This window comes from Pelophylax lessonae (assembly GCF_965119305.1).
Source record: "Pelophylax lessonae genome assembly, chromosome: 9".
In the NCBI taxonomy this organism is placed as follows: Eukaryota; Metazoa; Chordata; class Amphibia; order Anura; family Ranidae; genus Pelophylax; species Pelophylax lessonae.
This window is the reverse complement of record NC_138776.1, coordinates 139,665,858-139,685,349: the sequence shown is the minus strand read 5'-3', so window position 1 is coordinate 139,685,349 and position 19,492 is coordinate 139,665,858. Positions and strand designations below refer to the sequence as shown.

The 19,492-nt window shown below is 40.3% G+C and overlaps 1 protein-coding gene across 5 annotated transcripts in view; it reads left to right on the top strand.

The window, feature by feature from the left end:
- The window catches only part of MARCHF8 (membrane associated ring-CH-type finger 8), a 363,845-nt gene that overhangs the window by 340,079 nt on the left and 4,274 nt on the right, over window positions 1-19,492 (top strand). For 3 of the 5 annotated variants that reach the window (XM_082268178.1, XM_082268179.1, XM_082268180.1), the window contains 4 exons: window positions 6,680-6,759; window positions 6,993-7,820; window positions 13,006-13,186; window positions 17,517-17,664. In XM_082268178.1, the coding sequence (XP_082124304.1) occupies window positions 6,680-6,759; window positions 6,993-7,820; window positions 13,006-13,186; window positions 17,517-17,664 (1,237 nt within the window). The remainder of the gene's footprint in view (window positions 1-6,679; window positions 6,760-6,992; window positions 7,821-13,005; window positions 13,187-17,516; window positions 17,665-19,492) is intronic. The other 2 variants (XM_082268181.1, XM_082268182.1) reach the window with 1 other exon arrangement.

The following is a 19,492-nucleotide window of genomic DNA, read 5'->3' as shown; positions in this document are numbered from 1 at the left end:
AACTGCTGATGAGAAAAGGTATTTAGCAGTTTATATTTACGAAAACTATTGCATTTCCATGTTCATATAGTGAATGCAGGGTGCTGGGTTTGGTAACACTTTAATTTTAGCTGCATTGGTAATTCCTGGCTCTGACTTTGTTTTAACCACTTGCCGACCGCCGCACGACTATCTACGTGGGCGGTCAGCCCCTCACAGGCAAAGTGACGTAGGGCTACGTCACTAGCTTGTGAGGGTCTAGGGAGCGAGCGCGCGCCGCCGGAGGCGCGCTCCCGCGTGGTCACGGACCCCCCCGCGCGTGTGACCGGCGGACCCGATCGCCGGCCACTCTGCGATCGGCGGGGGAGAGGGAGAAAGTCAGGCAGCTTGTGTAAACAAGCTGCCTGTCATTCTCCTCTCTGTATGAGAGATGATCACATGGATCTACTATGTAGATCCGTTGATCACTCTGCATACAGTTGAAGCCACAGCCAATCACAGTTAGAATCACGCCCCTAGGGACACACACAGCCCCTCCCTCTCAAATAAAGTTAACCCCTTCACTACCAGTGTATTTTTACAGTAACAGTGCATATATATAGCACTGATTACTGTAGAAATGTCACTGGTAACCCCAAAAGTGTCAAAAATGTCAGTCAAGGGTCCGATCTGTCCGCCGCAATGTCGCAGTACCGCAAAAAAAATCGCAGATCGCCGCCATTACGCGTTAAAAAAAAAAAACAACAAAAATCTTTCCCTTTTGTTAGTAAACGCAATAACTTTTGCGCAAACCAATCAAAATACGCTTTTTGCGATTTTTTTTTACCAAACATAGGTAGCATAAAACAAATTGGCCGAAAATATTAAAAAATTTTGATTTTTACATTTTTTTTGGGGGGAATTTCATATAAAAAAAAGGGAAAAATATTGCTATTTTTGCAAAATTTACGCTCTTTTTTTTGTTTATAGCGCGTGATCAAAAAATCGCGTGATCAAAAAATCGCACAGGTGATCAAATACCGCCAAAAGAAAGCTCTGTTTGTGGGAAAAAAAGGACGCCAAATTCGTTTCGGTACAGCGTCGCACGACCGTGCAATTGTCCGTTAAAGTCACGCAGTGCCGAATCGCAAAATACCCTCTGGTCGTTTAGCAGCCAAATCCTCCGGGGCTTAAGTGGTTAAAGTGAATCTGGGCTTTACACCTGTTAGGGTCCTTTCACACGAACGAGCCGATCAGATCCACCTGTCAGTTTTTTAGGCGGATCTGATTGGATCCCCCATGCATCCTTATGAGGCAGTAGATGTCAGCGGAGACATGTCCACTGACACCCGCTGCCATCCGCATCCGATCCTGCCTGTGAAATTCGGACGGATGGAAACCCTATTTTCCATCCGTCCAGGGGATCGGATCAGAAGGGATCGTATGAGAGCAGACAAGCGGTCTGCTCTCATCCGTTTCCCCATAGAGAGAAATGGGGCTCTGACACCTCCTTCTCCGCACACAGTGCGGAGACTGATCGATCCTCGCTGAGCAGAGAACGGTCCACAACGGAATGCGGACCGTGTGAAAGGAGCCTTATGCAAAGCATCTGGTTGACTTTATTGTAGACCACCACAGATGCATACACATACTTGCCTTTCTTTCTCTACCATGGTGCTTCATTCAGCTGCCAGTAATCAAAGGAAAACCTTGTGTAAGCTATAAACTGCCAGAGTTGTTGCCCGCACAGGGCTTCTATAACTGTGTGACCATGCCAATTGTCACATGCTCCTCCATGTCTGGAAGTACTGGGTATTTCCTTAACCTCCGGTCACTGAATGGAATGGCAGGGAAGCAAAGGCCAAGTATAAGTATTAGCTGCTAGGAACCAGGGGGTGGAGAGGATTAATGCAAACTTGAATGAGCAAAGCATAGGTTTGATTTAAAGGCCATTCACACCACTGTACTTATGTTGTGCTAAAACATATCCTGCATTCAGCATCTTTGATATGGTTCTATCAAAACACACGGTAAATGGAGTTCAATAGAAATGCAGTGCAATACAATTCAATGGCATTCAACGCTCTAATCCACAAAAGTATGAACTAGCACTGTTTAGTTCTGTGTTTGGAGTTCTGTTAAGGGAATCATTTTTTGCTTTTTTTTTTTTTTTAATGCTAGGAGCCTCTTAGCAAAAACTAGCAGAATAAATGTATTGAGTATTTGGTTTTATGACCTTGACCACACATTTTTCCACCTTTTTTATAGATGCACATTTGCTGCAATGGTCATTATGTTGAGTGGTTTGTTAAATGTTTAGGTAGTATATTCCAGTGAATAAGAATTCATTTGGCTTAAAGATGGAATAAAGATGTTTACTTTAAACCTCTAGCACTGTTCATAACCTTGCAGCCATTCAATTTGTGTCAGGCACAGTTATGCTTTCAATGGCTTTCACAACCTCTACTGAATGTTGTAATTAAGATAATGTTTATGGCTAGAGCTAGACATGCTAAAAAGGTCCAGTTTAACGTTGGCAAATTGGTCAAAACAAAGCTTTATGAAACTAGCAAATAAGACCATAGCAAGTTCTGTGCTATTGTATTTGAAATAACACGGTACCCTTTTTTTTTTTTTTTTAATTTAAATATATTTTGAACACAATGTTCTTTGAAACAACAAAAGAGCAGTGTGATCTTTTGCATGGTAACCTAAAAACTGTGTCTTGACATTTAATAAAATTAGCACATTCAATATTGGCAAATGCTGGAGAAAATCATCAGTTGGTAGAACTGAATACCAGAGCCGTCAAAAAGGGGGAAAAAAATAGCTGCATGCTCCCGCCCTCACTAAAATCATACGTTGCCATGACAACCCATTAACATACAGTCCTGAGTCACTCTGCTTGCTCGATTTGCTTGTCTCCTAACATTAAAAGAAGCTGTGAATCCCTGTCTGGGTTTGGCTTTGACGGAGAGTCGAGTAAACATGCTGATTTACTGAACAAGTTCATATCTTTTGTACGCTACATAGTGATAAGTCATAAATGCTGCAAGCAATGGAGTTTTAGCTCTAGCTAGAAAAAAAGTAGTACCAGATATAATACATTTTTTATGATATCTTTTTTTTGCAGGAATTCTGTCACCATTATGAAAGAAACAATATAACAGCATTTCTTTTTTTCTGAAGAATGCTCTTGTGCTGTAAATTATTCATCAGTCAGCTTGTTGCTAGTTAGGACATTTTGCAATTGCCAGAGATGGCTGTTTACAGAGCTTCCTCTCTCCATGGACTAGTTGGCTTGACTCGTGTGAAGGTCTGGCTTTTGGTGTTCATTTTAGGACATCCTTTATATACCTTGACTTTATCAGTCTTCATTTCAGTCGCCATCAGTTTAGCTGCTAACGGTAACTCATGATCAACCTCTTAATTGCTCCTAAATTAAGCAACATACAGTTGGGGAGTGGGGAAGGTGGCCTAGCTAGGATGGATTAGGGACATCGAAAGGACAATTTGTGTAAAACAATGTACAGAGAAGGGATCATCTAAAATTGCTACTGTAGACCAGCCATTGAGTGGATGGTCATTTAAACTTTCTTGTGTGGAAAGGGAAACAGGTTGATCAGCAAGATAACTGAAAAGTGACAAATCCTGTTCAAATGCTAAATCCACACAAAAGTAATATTTCAGTTGTGGGCAGTTATTGTTGGACTGAACATCACAACCTTTTTTTTTTCACGAAGGCTGCAGTGACCAGGTTTCTGTGTTGGGAGTTCCTCAATAATTAGGTCCTCTAGATCTGCCCAGTACCTACTGCATTTTTACAGAACAAAAGAATACCCTCCAATGGGAAGGGACTTTTTTGGGCCCATTAGACAAAATCTCTAAAGACACAATTATAAAAATAAAAAACTATACATTTTATTGTACATCAAGATAAAAAATATAGTGTAAATGGTCAAAAGAATGGCTTATACACATATATGGTGGCAGCACAAAAATGGGGCTGCTGAAGACCTTAGACATAGGCTACATGATGATCCAAATGGGTATTTTATTGTTCTGCATATATTGGGATAGTGACACTTTCACAGTTCTCTACTATATATATATATATATATAGATGGACATTATTGGGTTAACTGTCTGTTTAAAATCACATTTTCACAAGGGTATATTTTACTTAAAATCATTATTATTGTCTTTTTTAGGGAGCAGATCTATTGTTTTGAACTTGGTGTTGTCATTGGATATCCGATGTACTAGGAAGCTTCACTTTTATTGAGTCAGCAGGCAGAAAATATTTTCTTAAATTTTATGTTGAAATCAAGCCAGTGCAAGACCGCATCATTTTAATAAAGAGTAAAAAAGAGATCTTAAAGCTGAATGAATAGCTTGATTAGAAATGCAAAATCTTGTGAGTTCTAAATTCTCATTGACATTCTTTGAGAGCTGTGCCAGCAGAAATGGAAACTGTCTCACTTCTCTGTTCTTTCTCCACCAGGTTTATCTCTTGTCCACAGAACCTGTTTACCTTTTTAATGCTGTATGCTGGTACTATGTTCCATTACAATAATGAAACATGGATGTTTATTAATACCAAGCATAGTCCTGCACTTGTGAACCCCTACTCTTTTCTTCGTGGGGATTAGGACAGTTCCAACCTGAGACAGTCAAAATATCTGCAAGCTCAGGCAGTACAACAATGTTCAGAATAAAGTGTAGAAGCCAAAGCAGCCACTAAGAAATTGCCTTCGGCGGGTCTGGCGTTTTTGTTTTTGTATGGGGTACTGTATGTTTTATTTAAATATTAAACGTGAAGTAGTGTTTTTTTTTTTTCTTAAGTTTAATGCACAACTATCATATATAGTAGCGTTGCACCGATACCTCTATTGGTGCCGATACTAAGCATCTAGTACTCATGCAAATTCTCTGATACTAAAACCGATACCTCCATTGACTTCTGTTAAATGAAGTTGCAAGCCGCAATTCATTCGGAGGTCTAAATCGCACTGATCTGTGATTTTAAAATAGGACTGAAGTAGCACAATTTAAAGCCCACTGGTGTGAACCCGAGCTTACAGTGCATCTCTGGCTACTAAATCACGCTGAAGTAGTCGCACTGGTCAAATTAAAAATGGGTATCGGTAAGTACTTGAAAAACTCAGTACTCGGTCTTACAAAACTGGTATCAGTGCATCTCTAATATAAGGTGTTGAATTGGAGTCACATTAAGCTCCAGGGCTTTTCCGTGTTCCTCCCTGATTTACCACTTAAAAAGAAGCCTATGTAAATAGGACTTTTCTCAAAATTGGGTTTTGCACTGGGCTAGGTTCACCTCCTGCCCCTCAATGTTACGACAATTTGCTGTGATGATAGGATGCTTAGGTAGGGAGCATTTCATTATAGGAGGGTGGGGATACATCTTTGCCCCAGACAGGCAGGTGACTACTTTCCCTGTCCCTAGTAAGGATTACACTGGTGACTTCCTTCCTCCAGTCTACTGGCCAATGAGGTCATCACTTCTGCTCACTCTGCTCGAATTCATGTGCGTACATTAGTTGTATTTGGAAAAATATGTAATGATTTAGTAGTAAATGCAAAGCTACACCCACATAGCAAGGATAACTTGCCACACAATTGTGGCAGTTTTGAATTGTAAGTCTGTAAGTCTTGTTAACTTGCTGCACATTTTCACTGCCAAGTTGTACACTTGCAGAGCACTTGAAGCACAAGTTCTAGTTGACACTTTTCCAATTTGTAGCAAATTTGCATGGCAAGTCTCTAGCAAGAGTTGGAGTGGTGAGCCTACAACAAGAGCTCTGCAAGTCCCAGTGACCCCTGCGGTGGGAATGACTATTGCACAACATAACTGAAGCAGACTTTCAGAATGTTTGCTTTAGAAAGTTGATCTGGAGTCATTCATGCAATGTGGACTTGCTGCAATTGTGAAACAAACTTGTGAAGCCTGGCAAGTCTAGCAATCACTTAGCAAGTCATTTCCAAACTTGCAGCTCATTTGCTTGTCATCTGGCCATTCATTTGTGGTTTATATATATCTGAACTTTAGCCTTAAAGAGAACTTTTCCATTATACTTACAAGAAAAGGAATCTTTCAGGATAACAATATAGAGGCTGCCACTACTGACTTAATTTTGAAGGTGCTTATTTTTGGACCGTCATCTTTATCCTTTACTGCTTGGTGGGTCACAACCTGAAATTGTCCCAAAACTTCACAGGCTGCATGTATGCTCAATAAGTCACTGAGTGGTGAGGCAAGGATGAGGATAATGGCCTTGGAACTTGCACCTTCCAAAAAAAACAGCTGATGGATTTCCTTCATACATATTATATATCGGCTTTGCATGTACATGTGTATTCTCTGTGCGCGGTGTATTTTTGAGGTGCCATGTTTGATTTTGCCCAGACACATAGGGGGTTCTGGGTGAAAGATTGTAATATTGCATATTACATGAACATCAGACTAAAAAGTCTTGGCTGTCTTACCTAGATATACTGTATATTAAGTTTCCTTTCACATACAATGGGAAGGGCCTTGCCTTTTATATTTGAACATAACACAATGTTTTTGCTTTTACTTTGCAAAGCTGAAGAAACAATGAAGCTTATGCCTTCAGAATATCACTTTCTATATAAGGCTTTTTTAATGTAGAGAATAAAAAAATCCTGTTTTAAATTTGGTTTCTTTACAATTTTTCAGGCAGGAAGCCCAACTTCAGTTACTGCACCAAATAGCTTTCCTCGGACATCAGTGACTCCCTCAAGTCAAGATATTTGCAGGTACTAAAGCTTGGTTAATATTTGTACTATCCTTAAAAAAAAAAAAAAAGTAGAAAATTGAATTTAAACCGTGTATATAAAAAAACACCACGTGGGTAGAGTTAGTTATGTGTTGTCCATCCTGTTCCATACCATGTTGTCTCTGTGTTTTTTCTGTCATGTTTTAACACAATAATCTTCTCTTGCCATTTCGTTTTTTACTTTCTATGCTTTTTTCACTGTTCTGCATGCAGTTCCAGTGCTGTATTTTCTGAATGTTGTCATCAAAGTCCAGTGCAGTCTGCTGTTGTGTTGAAAAACCCCAAATTCCAGAGTTCTAGATCACCAGGGGTCACTGTGACAATAATTTGTCAAGATGGTTCCACGAAGGACCCTGCCAATACAAGGAGCTGTGGCAACATCATCAAGCCTTGTAAGGCCAAATCTGCCTTTCCGTTCTCAAAATCGCTGAATGATGTGGACCAGAAAGCAGTGGATTCAGCCAGAAAGTGTGATTTTGTGGAAAGAACTAGCTCAGAGGGGAAATTGCTGTCTGTGGAAGATCATCATTTTTCAAAGAACAAATTTCAGTTTCTAGAAAAAGGAACAAATATTCCTAGCCCTGTTGCTTTAAACAGCTCTAATGTCATTTGTGGTCACTCCCTCTCATCTAATCCATTGCATATTCCTAGTCTGGATGCTAGCCTTGGATCTGTATGCATACCTCTTATGGACGATAAGGCAGACAGTGAATCCTCAAAAAGCAAAACTTTGTTGCACTACTTATTTTCCTTTTCCCCTACTTCAAGTGCTCATAGCTTGCACATGTTCCAAGAGCACGATGCCTATTCTAGAAGTCTACATGCTGGTACCTCCTCTAGTATGCTTTTGGGAAGCACCGACTTTTGTTCTGACGATATGGGGGATGATGATGTGTTTGATGACTATGTCCCAGTCAAAGAAGATCCACATGAATCAAGAGCTCCGCTGTGTTCAGTTGAGGACAGCGACCTTGAATGTCCTTCCCCCTCAAAAAAGCTTCCCCCCGCTTCCCCTGTGTCGGCATCTGGGGATTTATGCAGGTCGGTTTACAGAGGAGCCACTCTCCACATTCTTATCCAAGATGCAGTCCCAAACAAAGTCATACTGAATCATTGGCATCAGATGGGAATAAATTGCTGAATGTTAGCTAACATGTACTACCATAGTTACATCTGTGCATTTTTTGTTCTTGGTATCATAGCTTTGCCCATCTCCATTTTTTGCATAGTTTTGTATAATGAAAACAAATTGGATTTTCTAATGTGTCCAAGCACAACCTATTACATCTCTCTGTTATTTCCCTGTTCTTTAAGAGCGGTCATCACTACCCAGGTTACTGTGAACATCTAGGTAGTCTGTGTCTGTAGGGTGACTGCAAATAAGGAGTGAGGACAAGGAAACATTTGCTCCACACACATTTCTAATTATTTGTATTTTATTCTATGAGCCACCAATGATGATTTTTTTTCTGCTGTCATTTGAGACCACAAACTGCTAGAAGCAGCCAGTCCCTAAATAAGTTACTATGTAGAGAGCACTGTTTCCTAGACCGGGACAAGCAGGCATTCTGCTTTCCACAATTGGCTGTCTAGAATCACGTGATGGATAAATGGGCAGGGCTTAGATAAACTTACATCTGGGCTGACTGCTTCGAGGTGTTTCGGAGTTCCTCTGAATATATTACTGCATTGTAGCTTGGAACTTATTATTGATGGCCCCTGGAATTAAAGACTTTTAATAAAACCTATATCTAGAGCATATTATTTTCATGGTATCCCTCCTTCTCTGTAGTATGGTGCAGGCATGGGCAGGTTGAGTAAAAACAGAGTGGTCTGGCCATTGATGACAGTTCTCAAAGCACGGGAAAAGGTTGTAGATTATATTTGTAAAGTTGCTTGATATTTCAAGCTAAAAAAGTATGTTTTAAAATAGTTACTCTTTGAATCCCAAAAATATCACAACCTTTAATTGGCAATGCCTACACTGCATTGCTTAAAAGTACATCAAGATCATATTTGTATTTTACATATGGACGATGGTAGTTCATTTGGATTTTTTGAAGGATCTTTTCTGGCTAAATTTAAAATAGACTCCTAGTTTCTCCCCTTAACTTTTCCAGGTTGACATTTTTCCGGATGCACACAATTCCCAAGCAACTCCTGCTTGACTACCTGTTGGTGAAATCCGATAGTAGCCAACACATTAGCTGAAATGTTGCCCTTTGGGTCTTTTCTCAGTTGGAAGGACATACTTTAGACTGTGCTGATCATGCGGGTAGAGGGAAGCAGCTGTCAAATGTTTGGCCTCTTTTTTTGGGACTGCATCTTTGTAGCATTTAGAAGATATTTAGAAATTTGCTGCAAGCTGTTTTCTTTAGGGTTATGTAGATGGACTTTTAAGAGGCCGCCTGAGCCCCACCTGCGTTGTGCTGTGTTCAGGGTGTTGAAAGGAAGCATGCACATGTGCACACAGAGAAGCCCTGTTTGTGGAAATCAATAGCAGGTGAGGGGCGGCTCAGCTCTGAAATCGCTGTAGGAGGGGCTTGGATGGCTTTTTAAATGGCTGTTACCACAAGCCCTTAAAGGGATATAATAGAAATATTTAAATCTCTCTTGATCTGAATATCAGGCATAAATGGGGATATCAAGACGAACCTTTATAATATGGTTTTAAGATGTCTATTTTGAATGTGCGCTATTGAATAGAGATCTGCTACAGGGCTGAATCGTTTCCATTTGCTGCTTGATCTCCCCTTTACTCCATATATTCATTTTAAATTCACTCATATGAAAGAGAAGTTATTTGACAGATATTCAGATTACTTCTGGATTGCTCACAACAAAACCATATTTTTCAGTTGTCAATATTTGTTTGCAGATATTTACAACTATCTATGCTAGAAATGTTATGCTTCATGTACCATTACCTATAAACTGTGTTTTATCTATTTCTGCAACCTGATCTTAGAGAAACGTGGAGGCTGCACTTGCACTGACATTTTATTTTCATAAATGCTAGTTGTCTGGCTGGCATGCTGATCCAATGGCTTCAATAGTTTGAGTCATTGAACCTAAACAAGTATGCAGGTCTGGAGTTCAGACATTCAGCCTACCTGAATCAGATCAGCTTGATAACCAGGCAATCCGCATATTCAAACAAAGATTAGAAATTACAAGCCTAAAAGTGTATCCGTACAGGTTTCCTATTGAGAGTGTGTAACCTTAAAGTGTCTGAAAATCCCTTACAATAGCCCTTATAGCCCCCAGCTACCCATCAGAATGCTAACATTACAGTCTAACATGACTGTGCAAATGCTACAGCAGCAATACTTTGCTTTGTGGCCTTGGCATTTTAAAACTTGGCCTGCAGTACCTGTCAAACTTGCCCATTGAGATCAATGGGGCTGCACCGCAAGCCAAACCCTTGGCTTACAGTTGCAGTGCAGTCCTGCAATGTAAAATTGCCATTTGAAAATGAAAAAAATAAATAAAGTCTTTAAGCGGGAGCAGTAGCACCTCCTGAACCCCTGCTGGCTGGTGCTATACTGCTCTCCGAAAAGTGGACTGCTTTTCTTAGGGCAGTAAACCTTACTCCAGATGTCAAAGAGCCCTAAAAGTATTTTACTGCCTGTTTGATACATTTAAAAAAAATCTGTTGATCCTGCTAGAAATCCAGTGAACTTGTATGTTTCTGCATACTGTGCAGCGTAATCTTAAGCATTGCTATCATCGCTGTCCAGTTCACTGCTGTAAACTTTCGATCACCTCCCTCCATGTTAAAGACCTAGCAATGAACTGAGAAGAGTTGATAACTTTTTAAGACCACTCTTCCTGCCCTGGGATGACAACTCTACTTCTCCATATGATACAGTAATTAAATTGCACCCTAGAACTGGGAGTGTTACTGGCAGGATCACCAGGTGAAAAAGCAAAAAGAAAACGAATGCAGTATCACATCTGAGGACTGGTGGGCTGCAATATATTACTATATTGTTATTGGGTTTTGATACATTTAAAAATACAACTTGGATAAAATAAAATAATTCTTAATACCATTCAAACTTGTCTAGATTAAAGAGTAGTATTTTTTAGTACTTTTGTGGTTTAAAATCAAAGTAACTGGCACCAACAGTTAACTGTAGCGGCAGCCTTTTTGTAGACTTGTTCTATTTTTATTTTTTTCCTAATGCCTGTAAAGGAGGAGCTGGCTGTACTAACCATGCAATGTTAGTACAGCGGTCTCCATGCTGAGCTATTGTATTTTGACAGGGGGACAGCCCCCCCTCGCAGGAACACACAGGTCCCCACTTGCAGCCATTGACTGCCACCGCTGATCTGATGCCAATCGGCTGCTGGTTTTCCAGCATGCCCATTCAACAGAAGCCGGACAGGCTGCTGTACACACTGGCCAAATGTCAGCCGCTTAAACAGAGAACAGACAATATTCAGCCAGTGTGTACCCACCTTTAAACTAGCTAAGAGTATGCTGTAGCCTTTTTTAACTAACCTAAAACAATACAATGTAGTTAACTACACATGTAAATGTAAAATGGTAATATAAAGCTGGGTACACACTAGAAGTTTTCTTTTCATTCAACCCATCGAGAGATCACCGTCCTAACACAAGCGATATTAGTACAGCGATCTCCCCCGCTGGGCTATTGTGTTCTCACAGGGGGACTGCCACCCCACCAGAACACACTGATCAGCACTTTGTAACTTTTTAGAATGGGAATTCGAAGGAGGATGAATTATGTGTAGCTTAAAGTAGTATTAAACCCTCCATGTTTTTAGTTTATAATTGAGCACAATACCATTAACATTCTTTAGGAAAATTTACAACTTTCAGTGCTGCTGGTTCCTGCTCTTACAGTGCTGCTTCCCTAATCTTCTGGTCTTACTAGGAAAGAGTTAACAGAGGACAGTGCAGGAAGAGTAGGGGAGATTGCCTTGCCACCCTAAGCTATGGGGCTGTGTATTTCTGTTGATGCACACAATTTAGGGAAACACAATTCTAATCCCTGCATGCAAGGGTGCATGTGCTCCATAAAATGTTGCAAGAGAGAGGAGCAACCCTGAAACGGGAAACCTGGGGTCATGGGTATGGCACCAGCTTAAACAGGAACATAGGCAAAGATTATCCTGCTCTCCTAATATGAATTACAAACAATTCCTCCTCTCTTCATCTCTATTACATGGGGCAATTTAAAATTGGTAGTCTACAGACGATAACTTGGAGGGAAGATAACTTTATACCTTCAGTAAAGCTTACAGGAACTAACAAAGACTGCATTTCTGGCAAGATCAATAGGTATTATGTGTCTTTACTGAAATTGAAATTATCCTGAGAAATTAAAACGAATGCAGCCACCACATCTAAGACAGCGTATTCAAACTTTCTAAACATTAGGCCAATTCACGTTCTTTCAGACCTTAGGTGGTCAGCTGTCCTTCAGACCTTGGTGTCAGTGGGGAAAAGGGAAAGGAATTTGGGGATGACTGTTCCCAGGTTTAGATATCCTTTAACTATTGAATGCGGTAACTAAGCTATAATACGTGCTATCTGCCATAATAATCTTTATTTTCAGCATTGTGACTGTTTTCAAGTCTCATTGGCTCTCATTGCTGAAAATAATGGTCTTTGTGGCAAATGTTATTGCTTATCATATTGTAAGGCAGAGAACATATGAAATAATGTCTTTGTAAAAGTAGAAACCATAAGAAAAGAACATCTCTTGGTATAAATATATAGAACACTAGAATGGTCTATTGTTTAATATATTTAATGCTGGTGAAATATGCAAAACATCGTTCTTAGTACCCAAAGAAAATAAAGATATGATTCGATGTTAATTCTACCACATTGCACCCTCAACATTAAAAACAGATAACTTATCTTCACCCTCTAAATGTTGCCTTATAGTCTAGAAACTTATTCTCTAAGACTTGTGTTTTGAATAAAGTAGTGAATAGTTGCACCCTTTGTCTAGTTCTTATAGCGGTCTGTGTTCATGCCGGGAAGAATCATCCAATTATTTGTTCTAGTAACTATTATCAGAGAGGCAAAAAGTAAGGTGAATTCCAAAATGTTAGATTCCCCATAGCAAAAGGTGAGGGGGCAAATGTTTTATTTTTATATTTACATTTCTATTGCACTGGCATGGCTTGGAAAAACGACAGCATTACCACAGAATCCTTTACACTGAGTGTCTTATTTTTAATTCAGGATATGTCACTGTGAAGGTGATGATGAAAGCCCTCTGATAACACCCTGTCACTGTACAGGAAGTCTTCACTTTGTGCACCAGGCTTGCCTCCAGCAATGGATCAAGAGCTCCGATACACGATGCTGTGAACTTTGCAAGTTTGAGTTTATTATGGAAACCAAATTAAAGCCTTTAAGAAAAGTAAGTGTGATTTGTTTTTTTGCAGAAGGCGAAAGAAGGAGAATAAAGGTATAAAGGTCTCCTACTGGAAGAGTTAATAATACAGTCGCTATTGACAGCCTTTGGTCCAAAGCCTAGTACACACCAGCCGAATGTCGGCTAGTTTAGTTTCACTCCATTTTCTATTGTAATTTTGGATGTTGGCAAGGTGAGGGTCCTCCTCCCCATCAGCTGGTTCAGTAGAAACCGGCCATCATTTGGCCCATGTACTGCAGCTGGTCGGACAGAAGCTGGCCGTTCAGCTGGCTTTTTTCGAAGGGGCATGGCCGAATAAGGTCTGCTGACTGACTCCCGGTCAGTGCTCTCACGGACGGGCTGTTCTGGCTGGGGGCTGTCCCCCTGTCAGAACGCAATAGCACAGCAGCTCCGAAACTGTCCGTTTTTTTTAATTCAGCCCTGCTAGGTTGATCGAAAAAAAAAAAAAAATAGTACGTACTAGGCTTAAAGTGATTGTAAAGTCTCGTTTTATTTTTTGTAATACCAAACATGTTATACTTACCTGTTCTGTGCAGTGGTTTTGCACAGAGTGGCCCGGATCCTCTTCTCGGGTCCCTCTTCTGCTTTCCTGCCTGTGTGGCTCTCCCCCAGCAGCTTGCTGTGGGGCACCTGAGCTAAATCACCGCTCCCTGTGCTCATTCAGACACGGAGCAACGCCCCCGCCCCCTCTGATTGGCTGACTGACTTTGATTGACATATGTGCCAAGCTGCTGTCTCAGCCAATGAGGAGGGGAGTCCCGGGCAGCTGAGAAACTCCTGCAACATGTCTGGATAAAGTTGGGCTCAGATAAGTATTAGGAGGGCTGCTGCACACAGAAGGTTTTTTGTTTTTTTTATTTTAATGCATAGAATGCATTAAGATAAAAAAAAAAAAAACTTCTGCCTTTACAATACCATTAAAGCTGGACATAGACTCCTCAAAATTCACCCTGGTCTGCAGGGACTGGTCAAATTTAGATTAGTATATGGCCCTCTCTGTTGACAGAAGTAAATAAAAAAACTGTCGATGTCTAAAGCTAAACTCCAGGCAGAAATGAAAAACCTATAATCTATTCTTTATTATACATCATTGAATGTATATTTTAAATGAAAACCCTGTAAGTACCTAAATTTGACTTGGCATCAGCCTTCTGAGTCCCTGCACCATAAAGCACAGCAAGGGAAAGGAAAAAGCAGCACAAGGAGCCATCTGGGTTTGTTGAAGGGCAAAGAAAATTCTGATAGAAAGGGAGAGCAGAGATGAGCTCATCCGTTTATTGCTTTTCTCTCACTATCCAATCACGGTGAGGGTGGAAAGGAGACCTGAAGTTGAGAGTGATCTGTGTAATTCTCAGGACTGGTTGGACAGATACACAAATCCTTTGCCAAAACAACTTCGATATATGTATTTCATCTGTATATTTAGCGGTTTGCCTGGAGTTCAGCTTTAAGTGTACAGGAAACAAAATTAACACCAATTTTCAATATACATCCTGTTTTACAACATAGCAAAAACATTCAGTAGAAACAAAAATGGACTAAGGCTGCCTTCACACAGGTGTTTAGCCACAGTGCGAATCCCAGTGGCAGGAATCTACATGGCAGTGCACAGACTTGGCAATTTGCACAAGGCTGTCAATCCCAGCAGCAGGAATCAGTAGATTCTCTCCGCTGGGATTCATACCGTGGCTCATTGCCCATGCAAATGCAACCATAATAAAAATTTGAATTTTCAAGCTGTTGAGATAGCTGTAGTATTTTTCTGGTACTACATTTCATAGAAAAATCACAAAATAGCAACTATATTCTTTAAACCCAACTTTAGCCAAAATGTTTTGTTTTGGATAGAATAGAAAAAAGGCACCACCCATGTCAAGATTTTATAACTTTGTGTCCTTTTGGGAGATTTCCTCTCACTTCCTGTTAGAACAGGATGTGATGGGAAATCTCTTCAATAGGTCACACAGAAAAACAAAAACATAGCTTATTCGAATGGAGAAGGGTCTGAACTTTTGAAAATTGTTGTATTGCGGTCTGTACCTTCATTCTTAGTGACACTCTTACCCCCCTAATACCCTAACACGGGTGTCACTGGGCCAGAAGGGGAGGGAAAATCTCATCAAAAGGGCCACAGACGAAAAAAATAAAAAATGTTAACTTTTGCCCATTCTATCCAAAACCAAAATAATATGTTTTGGTGGTAGTAAAATGTATGTTTTAGGACTTCCCAAAAGGTTATTGAAGAGAACAATGGTATTACCAACAGACAAAGTAACAATTATTTTGGGGAAGTTTAGCACCAGGCTAAACAAATGTTTTTCATAGCTTCCATTGCCATTTAGCTCAGACTTAAATTTAAGTCATAGGTGTTGGGGAGAAGTAGACCCATTATAAACGCATGCTTAAATTGTACACGTGTGTACCAGTTTAAAATTGTATGGATTTTCTCTAGAGTTTGTCCTTGGTTTAGCAGACATGCTAAGTCGATCTTCAATCTGCATACTAATAAAGGGTCCCTTTTTAATTTATTATTTTAAAGCTGACTATCAGGCAAACCGCTAAGTGCACAGTTGATATGCATATATGTGAACTTGCTTTCCAAAGGGATTTTGAATCTTTTCTTTGAAATAAATTCTCTACCAGCCAGCACAGGCAGTTTTCTGTTTCAGCTTTTACTGCTTCCTGTGTTACCAACCTGCTAATTTGACCATGAATTAGCAGAGAGATAATGCAGTTTCATTGTATTTTGTGCAGGAAAGAGTGAAGTCATCCTACTTAAATGTGCAGTGTGGATTGTGAATAAGAAATGGTGAAAGTTCTGGGGGACAAAATATATTTCTCAGGAACTTAATATGTACAATCTAGAACAAAGACGGGAAAGAGGAGAATTTATTTGTTAAGACCCTTTAGAGTTCCATCAGAGATCCATCAGAGCACAGCACCGAAAGGGTCAGTGCTTGTGCACGATTCTTGTACCTGTCAGAGACAGGTACATGAATCTTTTGGTATTTGCATTGAGGTTCACACACTCCTTCCTCTGTGCACTTATTTCCACCCCCTTCCTCCCCAGTCACTATGCCCGTCAAAGTGACAGGTGTATGGCCAAGGATTTTTGTACAGGGGAGAGCAGAGCCTGATGGGGAACTGAGATACTGGTTCCCCATCAGGTCCACTTTACTCCTGGTCTACAGCGCACAGCAGTAGACCAATCAATAGTGTCTTTCAAATCCACACACTGCTGTGCACTGTCAATTAAAAGTCAATCAGAAGTAAAGCTAACTTGACGGGGAACTACTCTCGCAGGTCCCCACCAGGCTGCAACCACCCAGTGGCATGTCATTTCCAAAATATAGGCATTGTCATATTTAGGTAATGACAACATCTTTTTTTACATTTAGCTTTCTGCCAGGGAATTTCCTGGCTTGACCGCTAAATGGGACTGGGGATACAGCCCTGTGTGGGTAGCTCTCACATATATGGCAGCCTCCCAGAATAAGCCCAGCTCGCTGTGAGTACTAACATAGCTTCTGTACTCCAGCTCAGAGTTGCTCTAAATTATTGCCAGCTTCCTAATCTATGCACTGGCGGTAATTCTTTAAGAGTTTGTCACTGTCATAGTGGTAGGTTTTTAAAGTGCCAATGATAGGAACTACCTGAATTTGCTGCATGTGTCGGTAATCTTACCAAAATTCGCACAAATGTTTGCCCGAATTAGGCGTTCCTAAGGAAACTACCTCAAGAAATCTGTCATTACAGCTATTGGGTATTTAGCTGTCATTACCGCTATTGGGTATGTAGCTGTTTGCCTGAAAATTTCACTTAAAATGAAGAGTCCATTTATTTACCCAGCACCCACTCGTAATAGATTACCTTACCTTCAATGTTTAAGCAAGGGTGATGTCCCCATCCTTTCCTTAAATCCCAGAGAGTACTGAGTAGCCCAAAATTTTATAAGAAGATGCCACACTACTGTTCAGGACTGTCATCTTGTTAGATTTGGGCTCTGGGCATACACAAGGATTTTTTTAGGTGGATGGTGATCGAACCCCCTGCTGTATGGGAGGGTATGTATGTTAACTTTTTTGTAATTATAGCATTTGCTAATGCGGGGAAAGGGTGGCCTTTTTGAATAAGTGGACCTTGCTTGTACTGCAAGGTCCACTTTAGGAAGACCTTAATCTCTCTAAACTTTATAGTAGCCAAGTACAAGAGTCAGGGGGTCATGGGAGTTATGGAATACCACAGCTGCGATATATCTTGTAAAGCCTTGAACCTAAGGATCCTGTGAAACTTTAAAGCTTTCTTATTTTTCTAGTGGGAAAAGCTGCAGATGACCTCAAGTGAACGGAGGAAGATCATGTGCTCTGTAACATTCCACATCATTGCAATCACCTGTGTTGTCTGGTCATTATACGTTCTTATTGACCGAACAGCTGAAGAGATCAAGTTGGGCCAAACCACAGGTATGTATGAGTCTCTGCTTGCTTGTGAGTTAAGCTAGTAGATAGCTATGACTGAATAAGGGAATCACTGAGAAATTCCCAAGCAGGTTTGTTTAGTAAAACAGAGCGAACAGCCAACCAATCGGTTTTCCATTTAATGAAGTCAGATCAACAATTGTGTTGCTTTTTGTCTTATTGAATAAACCTAAAGGTGGCTAAGTGCTTAGAGTTAATTGCCATGCACATAGCTTAGTTCCTCTGAGGGCCTAGTAAAATGAGAAACAGGGCCCCATGACATCTTATTAGTAATAAATCCTTCCTGTTTTGTCTTTAAACAGAAAGCGAGAGCAAATCTCCTGAGTGGGGGAACCTGGCAGCAAAACTTAACAGAGATTCTGACCCTTTCCCAGGAAAACTGGGTTTATTGTTGTCTCTGTGGTTGAGGAAGTTTCTGATCAGTTTTTGCTCTGACATCCAGCAAAAAAAAACAACATATTACAGATGTTGACAAGGACATAAAAAAAAACAGACAGAGGTTCTAATCCTTCCCCATGCTATCAAACATAATTTAAACACTTGAATCCTCAGAGTGGTTGGTGAGATAAGAGATAGTGAGGCGTATAATTCCATACTCTGTGTAAGGGCCATGTTTTCCTGCACTGTGATGCACAGATGTTCTGTGAATCCCTGTGCAGGCAATCCCATTGCTGTCAGTTGGTACCCAACTGCTGTATGGACATGGCCACTGCTCTCAATCTGACATCCATGAGGGTGCACAGTCCTGAACACATCCAGAGTGTGAGTTTCTTGAAAATTCTGTATCAAATTTTTTTTCCTAATTTTGCTGCCAGTTGCAGTTTGACAAGGGATATAACTTGACTTTGAACCCCAATTTTTCAAACACCTTGAACTTCTTCTTTTCCCAATAGAGTACTTTTGGGGTATTTTATGGGGTCATACCATGCCTGAGCCCCTGTAGGTGCAGTTTGGTGCCAAAAAAACAGACATGCCAGTTTTCAATTATTACCACAAAATGTGCTCCCTTGTTTCTGGGCCCTGCAATGTTCATACTATTTAATTTAGACCTAATTCTACTGTGTTCTTCTGTATAGAAGTAGTAGTATAAAGTTTGTTTTTTTTGCACATTATCTATACATAAGAAACTGAAAAAATAAAAAAACCACTTGAAATGTTTTCTTTGCTTTAATTTCAAGTAAACCCAATATAAAAAGTATATATTAATTACAAATGTTCAAAACATTAACAGTCCAACATTTCAGACTGCTGTTCAAAAAATGCAATATATACTGCTCAAAAAAAAAATAAAGGAACACTTTGAAAACACATCAGATCTTAATAGGGAAAAATATCGTGCTGGATATCTATACTGATATGGACTGGGTAATGTGTTAGGAATGAAAGGATGCCACGCTTTTTGATGGAAAAAAATATTATCAACTTACAGACGTCTGAATTCAAAGACACCCTAAAAATCAAAGTGAAAAAAATGATGCAGCAGGCTAATCCATTTTGCTGAAATTTCATTGCAGAAACTCAAAATGGTACTTAGTAGTTTGTATGGCCCCCATGTGCTTGTATGCATGTTGGGGCATGCTTCTAATGAGATGACGGATGGTGTCCTGGGGTATTTCCTCCCAGATCTGGACCAGGGCATCACTGAGCTCATGAAAAGTCTGAGGTGCAACCTGACGGCATCAAATGGACTGAAAAAAATAATGTTTCAGAGGTGTTCTATTGGATTTTTGGTCAGGCGAGCGTGGGGGTCATTCATTGGTATCCATTCCTTCATCCTCCAGGAACTGGCTGCATACTCTCGCCACATGAGGCC